Source organism: Tenrec ecaudatus, chromosome 1 (genome assembly GCF_050624435.1).
Source record: "Tenrec ecaudatus isolate mTenEca1 chromosome 1, mTenEca1.hap1, whole genome shotgun sequence".
Taxonomy (NCBI): domain Eukaryota; kingdom Metazoa; phylum Chordata; class Mammalia; order Afrosoricida; family Tenrecidae; genus Tenrec; species Tenrec ecaudatus.
Window position 1 is genome coordinate 67,586,882 of NC_134530.1, and position 8,570 is coordinate 67,595,451.

General features: G+C 43.6%; 1 protein-coding gene and 2 pseudogenes across 1 annotated transcript; all 3 read left to right on the forward strand.

Moving 5' to 3' along the window:
* The first annotated feature begins 1,186 nt into the window (after positions 1-1,186).
* Positions 1,187-2,677, forward strand: LOC142424888 (G kinase-anchoring protein 1 pseudogene; annotated as a pseudogene).
* Positions 2,678-2,760: 83 nt separating this feature from the next.
* Positions 2,761-3,411, forward strand: LOC142434866 (succinate dehydrogenase [ubiquinone] cytochrome b small subunit, mitochondrial pseudogene; annotated as a pseudogene).
* Positions 3,412-6,485: 3,074 nt separating this feature from the next.
* On the forward strand, positions 6,486-7,574 carry LOC142453520 (glyceraldehyde-3-phosphate dehydrogenase-like). Its single transcript, XM_075554913.1, has one exon. It carries the CDS (start codon positions 6,558-6,560, stop codon positions 7,557-7,559), a length of 1,002 nt encoding a protein of 333 aa, XP_075411028.1. The 5' UTR covers positions 6,486-6,557; the 3' UTR covers positions 7,560-7,574.
* The last annotated feature ends 996 nt before the right edge of the window (positions 7,575-8,570 follow it).

Genomic DNA, 8,570 nt, shown 5'->3' on the forward strand with positions numbered 1-8,570 from the left:
CTGGTGATGTGGTGGCTATGAGTTGGGCTGCAGAAGGCACGGTCAGCAGTTCGGAACTCCCAGCCACTCCACGGGAGAAAGAGGAGACTTTCTGCTCCCACCAATAGTTGCCGTCTAAAACCCACAAGGGCTGTTCTACCCTGTCCTATAGGATCTCTATGAGTTGGAATGGACTCAAGGGCAGTGTTGGTTTGGAAGGCAGGCTAATACTTTAATCTTCAAGAAAACGTGATGGGGACAAGTCAATCAAATACTGTGTCGACCCATGTTGACAGTTAAAGAATCGATGTGATTTACTTACTTTGCATTTTCTTATTTGGCAGGGAGACCTGATAGAGGAGAGAAGTGGGCCGATGAAGGTGTTGGCAGCAAAGGTAAAATCCGGCTGTTCCATCGTCATCAGGAAACTCTGTCTTCACGAGACCTGTGTGGAGGAGGGTTTTTGATGAGAGGCCTTTGAGATCACTCATTGCTGTGTCTCCTGCCCCGAGTTGCCTTTAGTGTTTCCATGTAATGTCTGATTGCAGCCTAACTAGTCCATAGACACCTCGTTAGCTATTTTTTTGACTAAAGTTTATGTTCAAGCATCTGCAAAATTGTCCCAAACTCTAGCCTCAGAAAAAGAGTATGTACTTTGAAAAAGTCTCTCTGGGCATTAGGGGCTCCTCCTTGTCCATTAGATTCTGGGTCACAGGAAGCTATTTATTCTCCTTTGCTCTCAACTTTAAAAAGCAGTGGAGAAGAAATACAGGGCAGAGGCAGGGCCAGAGCAGTGCTAACGACGACTCGGAGCCCTTTCCCTTGTGCTTCGTGTTCAGAGACTCCGGCCGCACCCATCTAAAAAGGTCCCAGTCCTGTGTTGCCTGTGTGCGTTTGAGAGACGTAGATAAATGTGCTTTATTGCTTTGCATCTGGACAGACAGGCATTTGGGATCATCCCAAAGATATGATTTTAAAGAGTTCCTGTTTGTTTTGTTTTATTTAATCCCCCTGAGACTATTAGATCAGATCAGATCTCGCCCCACCTCCCCCACGCCCACCCCGGTCCCCACAGATCTACAGGTTACCATTTCAAATGATATCCATTCACTCGCTCATCTATCCAACAACATTTTTGTTTGAATACTGACTCTTTAATTAGTATGCCAGATACTGCATAGGGTTGTTTTGAGGTGGAATTGCCTCAATGGCGGTGAGTTTGATTCTGGTTTTGCATTAAAAGAACTACAGGGAGAGTTTCCTATAGATGGTGTGTTAGTCCGGGTGCACTAGAGAAACAAATTCATACACATTCATATGTAATAAGAAAGAGGTTTATATACAAGAGCAATTGAATGTTGAGAAAACGTCCCAGCCAGTTCAGATCAAGTCCATAAGTCCAATGTTAGTCCATAGGTCCGATACCAATCTATAAAGTCCTCTTCAGACTCACGAAACACATGCAATGATGACAAATGCAGACGATCACAGGATCCACTCTCACCCAGTGGGAGCCGACTCCAACTCTCTGCACTCGACCCAGCCCAGTGTCAACGCTCAGTGTGCTTTGGGTGGGGTCTCCCATTCAGCCCTGTTTCGTTTGCTGTGTTCTTTGTGTGAGGAAGTATTTTAACATTGGTTAACAACTAATGTGAGAAATTTGACTTTCATCCACCAATGAAGAATTATTCTTGATAGAAGTGTTTTAAAAGAAAAATACTTACAATGGCCTCAGCAGTACTTAGCTCTCTGCTTGGTACTTAGTATTGACTGATAGTTTTCTATAGTGGTTGTACCAATTTTTACTGTCACCAGAAGAAAATCCGATTTCAATATTTAGCTCTGGTCCCATTCTGAGCCTGAAAAAGGCAAAGGTCTCAGTACTGGAAAGTCTCAAGCTTTGGGAAGTAAATCAACTACAAATGAGAAAAAGAGAGAGAAAAGAAGAAACAGATGAAACAACAGCAGAGGTAAGCAAATAGCTTCAAAGTCTTGCTTTTAAGAAAATTCCCCAGAAATTGTTACATGCTGTTCGTAGCACTCAGCATGAGCTTTCACTGTCCAACCCAGTACAGAAGGACCCGGGAGAAGAAAACCGGCAGGAGTAGAGACAGAGAGATGAGCAGCTGACATCTGAAATGTTTGAAGCAAATTTTGACGAGGCATTGTTGCTAAGTAAGCTGGAATTTGAAGAGCACCACAAGGCGTATGAAAATCCGAAAAATGCCTCCATTCAGTCAAGAGGTATAAACTACAAAGATGAGAGAATCATCAGGGGAAAGACAAAGCGCTCACAGTGTCACTAAGAGATTTTCCATCTGAAGCTCACATGAGTAAAAAGTCTGAGGAAGTAGTTCGGAAATATGGAAGATGTGGAAGCCCAGCATTGGAACTGAAAAGCAAAGGGGCTGAAATCCAGAAGCTGGAAAATGCGATCCCCCGATGGGAGGTAAAGTTAAAGAAGTGAAGGCAAAAAGTGCACAGTTATTGAAAATGCTTCAGGAAGGTGAAATGAGAGATAAAGCGGAAGTACTCCTGCATGCTGGTGGATCGCAAAGTACTAATTACACAGGTTTCTTCACTTCATGCTGCATTAGAACAAGAAAGATCTAAAATGAAAATACTGCAAGTAGAATTAGCCAAATACCAGGGCAACAGAAAAGGGAAAATAATCTCTGAATCCATCCAAAGTAGGTGATTACATCAGCCTTTGATGTCAATACAAAAGTTAAAACTTTCAGGGTTTCAGAAAAAAATGTAAATATTTGAGGTGCTGGGTGACCTTGAGCCCTAGGAAATGCGATGGCGGTGGTTTTGAGGCTGAGCGTCTTCCGCGGTGCCCCGGGAGCCCGAGCTCTGTTCCACCGAGCCCCAGTGGTCAGACCTGCACTTACCTCAGCATTTCTCCAGGACCGCTCTACTCCGGGAGTGCAGCACATCCACCTGTCCCCCAGTCACCACGCTGGCTCCAAGGCTGCATCAATCCACTGGACTGGTGAGAGGGTGGTCAGTGTTTTGCTCCTGGGCCTGCTCCCAGCTGCTTATTTGAATCCCTGCTCGGCGATGGACTACTCCCTGGCAGCAGCCCCCACGCTTCATAGTCACTGGGGCACTGGACAGGTTGTTACCGACTATTTCCACGGGGAAGCTACCCAGAAAGCTGCCAAGGCAGGCCTGTTGGCACTCTCAGCCGTGACCTTTGCTGGCCTTTGTTACTTCACCTACCACGACGTCGGCATCTGCAAAGCTGTGGCCATGCTATGGAAACTCTGACTCTTTTTACTTCACACCCTAAAAATTGATTGTACACCTCTTTGCCTCTGCTGTGTTATGCCATTCGCCTGTCTATAAGGAGGAAATAACAGATATGTCCAAAGATTAAACCCGCAGAGAACCATATGACTAGGAAAAAGTGTGAGAAGAATTGTATTCATGAAGTAGACCGAGTTCCATTTTCTGGTGAGATGATACAGGAACTAACTCTTAACTACTCCCCAAACCCACAGTATGACAAAAGGAATATGAGCCCTTGCCTTTTAATTGGATAGTCTCTAAGTGAGGATTCGGTTGGTTACTATCAGCACGTTATGATTAAAGGTCTTCTGTGTTCGTTCAGGCAATGACGGAAAATGGGCAAGACTGCTAACTCTTAAAGATTTAACAGAAAATTAAAACTGTGCTTAATTGTTGAAAACTCTGCTCTGTTGTGCTGAAATCTCTTACTGATGCCCTAGGGTGAGTTTAAAGTTAGAAAAGTTTGGTAATCTCACATTATTAATTTCTCAATCCCAAGAGTAACAACTTGGGGAAATTTTGAATATAGAGAAGTTCCATTGAGAGAAGAGGTTGCCTTGTAGATTTATTAACTTCTTATTGAGTCCCAACTGAATGTTAACCTGTAAATATTCTTTGCTGATCTCTCAACAAATATAAAATTGTGAGGCAACAAGCTGCTGTTTTCTTACTTTTGGCATGTCTTATGGGAACATGTATTCTATGAGAACTGAAAACTTAAATGCTCACTAATTAAAGTATACGCTAGTCTTGTAAAAAAAAGTAAATATTTAATGCTATACAACTGCTGAATTATGCAGATTTTGTTGAAGGAAGTGAAAATGACTGGCTCACTGACAGTCTCTAATTTTGTGTTCTTTTGGCTTAAAGTGAGAAGAAAAACAGAATTCCAGAAGAATTTAGTGATTATTGTTTACCATCTATACTTTTTAAAATCAGGTTAGTTTTTCATCCATCAATAAAATTTACTTTTCCACTGAAAGTAATTTTTTTAAAGGCAGGGAATAAAGAAAAGAACAAAGTGGATGACAGAAGAAATCCGGAAGCTTGCTCTTGAATATAGAGTAGCTAAAGTATGATGATATAATGAAACAATATTGCTTATCAGAAATTTTCAAAGGGCAACTTTGGAAGACAAAGTAAAGAATGATAATGAAATGCACAGAACAACAAAGTTAGAGAGCTAGTTAGACCAGAGGATGTACACTGGTACAGACAGGAACTGGAAACGTAGGGAATCCAGGGTGGATGATCCCTTCAGGACCAGTGGTATGAGTGGCAATATTGGGAGGACAGAGGGAGGGTGGATTCGAAAGGGGGAACCAATTACAAGGATCTGTGTGACCTTCCCACTGGGGGATGGATAACAGAAAAGTGTGCTAAGGGAGACATCGGACAGGGCAAGATATGACAAAATAATAATTTATAAATTATCAAGGGTTCATGAGGGAGGGGGACATGGGGAGGGAGGGGAAAAATGAGGACCTGATGCCAGGGGCTTAGGTGGAGAGCAAATGCTTGAAAATGAATGTACAATGTGCTTTACACAATTGATATATGTATGGATTGTAATAAGAGTTGTATGAACCCTTAATAAAACAATTAAAAAAAGATTCACAACCTCAGAAAAAAAAAAGTTAGAGAGCCAGAAAGGAAGAACACATTCAGCATATCTGAAGCTGAAAGGACAGAAGAAAAAAATTAAATATTAAGTTGCAATATTGAAGGATTCTAAGGACAAAATAGTGAATGATGTAGGAAGCATCAGAAGATGATGGAAGGAATAGAAAAAAAAATCACCATACCAAAAAGAATTCACCAACATTCAACCATTTCAAGAAGTAGTGTATGACCAAACACCCAAGTTCCTGAAGGAAGAAGTCCACTGGAGACATTAGCAAACCAGGCTCCAGGAATGGATGAAATGCCAACTGAAATGCTTCAACAAGCTGATGCAGCCCTGGAAGCACTCACTATTCTATGCCAACGGATTTAGAAAACGGTCACCTGACCAACAGAGAGGAAGAGATCCAACAGAATGTGGGAATCATCAAATCACATCATTGAAATCACATGCAGGGTCATTTTTGCTGAAGATAATTAAAATATGGCTGCAATAGTAAATTGACAAGGAGTGGCCAGCAATTCAAATCAGATTTAGGCAAGCACATGGAATGAGAGCTATCACTGGTGATGTCAGATTTTGGCTGAAAGCAGAGAATGCCAGAAAGATGTTTATTTGTGTTTTATTGACTACACAAAAGCATTCAACTGCATGGATCATAACAAATTGTGGCTAATATTGTGAAGAATGTGAGTTCTATTGTGCTCGTTTGGAGCCTGGACGCAGACCAACAGGCAGCCCTTCTAATAGCAGGTGAGGATATCGCATGGCTTCAAAGCAAGAAAGGTGGGCGTCACGGTTGCATCCTTTCACCACACTTATTCAGTCTGCATGCTGAGCAAATAGTCCAACAAGCTGAACCATGTGAAGAAGAGTGAGGCTTCAAGAGTAGGAGGAAGACCTGTTAGCAACCTATGACATGCAGATGACACAGCTTTGCTGGCCGAAAGTGAATAGGGCTTGAAGCACTTGCTGATGACAATCAAAGATGGCGACCTTCAATATAGGTTGCAACTCAATGTAAATAAAATAGAGCTCCTCTCACCTGGACCAATAGAAAACATCATGCTAAACAGAAAAGATTGACGATACTAAGGACTTTGCTCTACGTGGGTTCATGATCGATGCTCATGAAAGCAGCAGCCAAGAGACCGAAGGATGTGTTGCATTAGTCAAACCAGCGGCAAAAGACTACTTTTAAGCTTAAAGAACAAAGAAGTCACTTTGAGGGTTAAGGTGCGCCTGACCCGAGTCATGATGTTTTCAGTCGCCTCATATACATGTGACAATGAGACAACGATTAAGGAAACCCCACGAAGAATTGATGCATTTGCACTTTGGTGTTGGCAAGGAATTTTGAAAGCACCAGGAACTGCCAGAAAAATAAGCAAATCTGTCTTGGAAGACACACAAGCAGAATGCTCCTTAGAAACAAAGACAGTGAGATGTTGTCTCACATACTTTGAACATGTGATGAGGAGAAAGCAGTCCGTGGAAGAAGACATCATGCTTGCTAAAGTGGAAGGTCATTGAAGACGAGGGAGATCCTGGATAAGATGGATTGACAAAAATGACTCAAACAGGCTCTCTGCTCCTCCTCGTGCGACAGACAGCCGCCTCTCCCGTTCCCGTGCAGTCCCAGCCGCATCCCCGAGACACGATGGTGAAGGTCGGAGTGAACGGATTCGGCCGCATTGGGCGCCTGGTCACCAGGGCTGCCTTCAATTCTGGCAAAGTGGACATTGTTGCCATCAATGACCCCTTCATTGATCTGAACTACATGGTCTACATGTTCCAGTATGATTCCACTCACGGCAAGTTCAAGGGCACCGTCAAGGCTGAGAATGGGAAGCTTGTTGTCAATGGGAAGGCCATCTCCATCTTCCAGGAGCGAGATCCCGCCAACATCAAGTGGGGCGAGGCCGGTGCCGAGTATGTCGTGGAGTCCACCGGTGTCTTCACCACCATGGAGAAGGCCGGGGCTCACCTGAAGGGCGGTGCCAAGAGGGTGATCATCTCTGCCCCTTCTGCCGATGCCCCCATGTTTGTGATGGGCGTGAACCACGAGAAGTACGACAACTCCCTCAAGATTGTCAGCAATGCCTCCTGCACCACCAACTGCTTAGCCCCCCTGGCCAAGGTCATCCATGACAATTTTGGCATCGTGGAAGGACTCATGACCACAGTCCATGCCATCACTGCCACCCAAAAGACCGTGGACGGCCCCTCTGGGAAACTCTGGCGCGATGGCCGTGGGGCTGCCCAGAACATCATCCCTGCATCTACTGGCGCTGCCAAGGCTGTGGGCAAGGTTATCCCGGAGCTGAATGGGAAACTGACTGGCATGGCCTTCCGTGTCCCCACCCCCAATGTGTCTGTCGTGGATCTCACCTGCCGTCTGGAGAAAGCTGCCAAGTACGATGACATCAAGAAGGTGGTGAAACAGGCGTCCGATGGTCCCCTAAAGGGCATCCTGGGCTACACCGAGGACCAGGTGGTCTCCTGTGACTTCAACAGTGACACCCACTCTTCCACCTTTGATGCTGGGGCTGGCATTGCCCTCAACGACCACTTTGTCAACCTCATTTCCTGGTATGACAATGAATTTGGCTACAGCAACAGGGTGGTGGACCTTATGGTCCACATGGCCTCCAAGGAGTAAGAGCCCCCCTGGACCAGCAGCCCCAGCAACAGCACTAGAGGAAGAGAGGCTCTCAGTTGCTGGGGAGTCTTTGCCCCCAATTCAATCCCTTAACATACTGAGAATATAACATCGGAACCCCCTGAAGGAAGGGGAGGGGCTTAGAGAGCCCGACCTTGTTATGCACCATCAATAAAGTACACTGTACCTAGAAAAAAAAAATGACTTAAACATAACAATTGTGGGGATGACACAGCAACAATTGTGGGGCTGTGTTTCATGACTATCAGTACTAACATATTTCTTATACATGTGTGATTATTTTCACACATACATGAAATATATAAGAATTAATATTCTTAGCAAAGTGCCTGTAAAACAGTACACTCTCACCTGTCAAAGACATTTTTATGTCCATTTAATTGAGTTACTAATTTCTAGGTTGAAAGCCCAGAGGGGGCTGGAAAAGGCTCAAATCTATCGCTTAAGAAAATTTGAAGATCCAGTGGTTGAATGGGAGTGATTAGGAAAACCGGGATGAGTTTGAACAGCCAGTTCTAGGTGTTAAATAAATATGAGCTTCTTTTCACTTCCATTTCTTTCTTTTTATTAATATGCCAGTTTTAATAATAGTGTTCATGCCAGTGTTGTCATTGATCTAATCATTAGTTCAATTTCTAGAAACTCCAGAGTCTTCCTGGTATACATGTTACCTGGGACAAGACTCATTGCTTTCTTTAATAGTTCCCAGAACCTATATTAGCTCTTGAACTCAGTTCCCCTAGGAACTTTGAATAAAACATAAGCCAGGCTTTGGGTTTAAATTTTGCAAGGTTAGCAGCTAGAAGTGAGTTGCCAGGTTGATTCACATTAATAAAGGAAGTCTTTCCCAGCCTCCACCTGCTTTTTCTTTGTGTGTGTGTGTTTAATGTACAAAATTCTAAGGGTTTTTTTTAACACAGAACAATCCAGATATAAATATAATAAGGATCCTTGGACCTATCAGTCAGATTTAACAAATTTCAACATTTT

What these genes read in the sequence shown, in the direction of transcription:
- LOC142453520 (XM_075554913.1), top strand. Translation starts at nt 6,558, where the DNA reads ATGGTGAAGGTCGGAGTGAACGGATTCGGCCGCATTGGGCGCCTGGTC.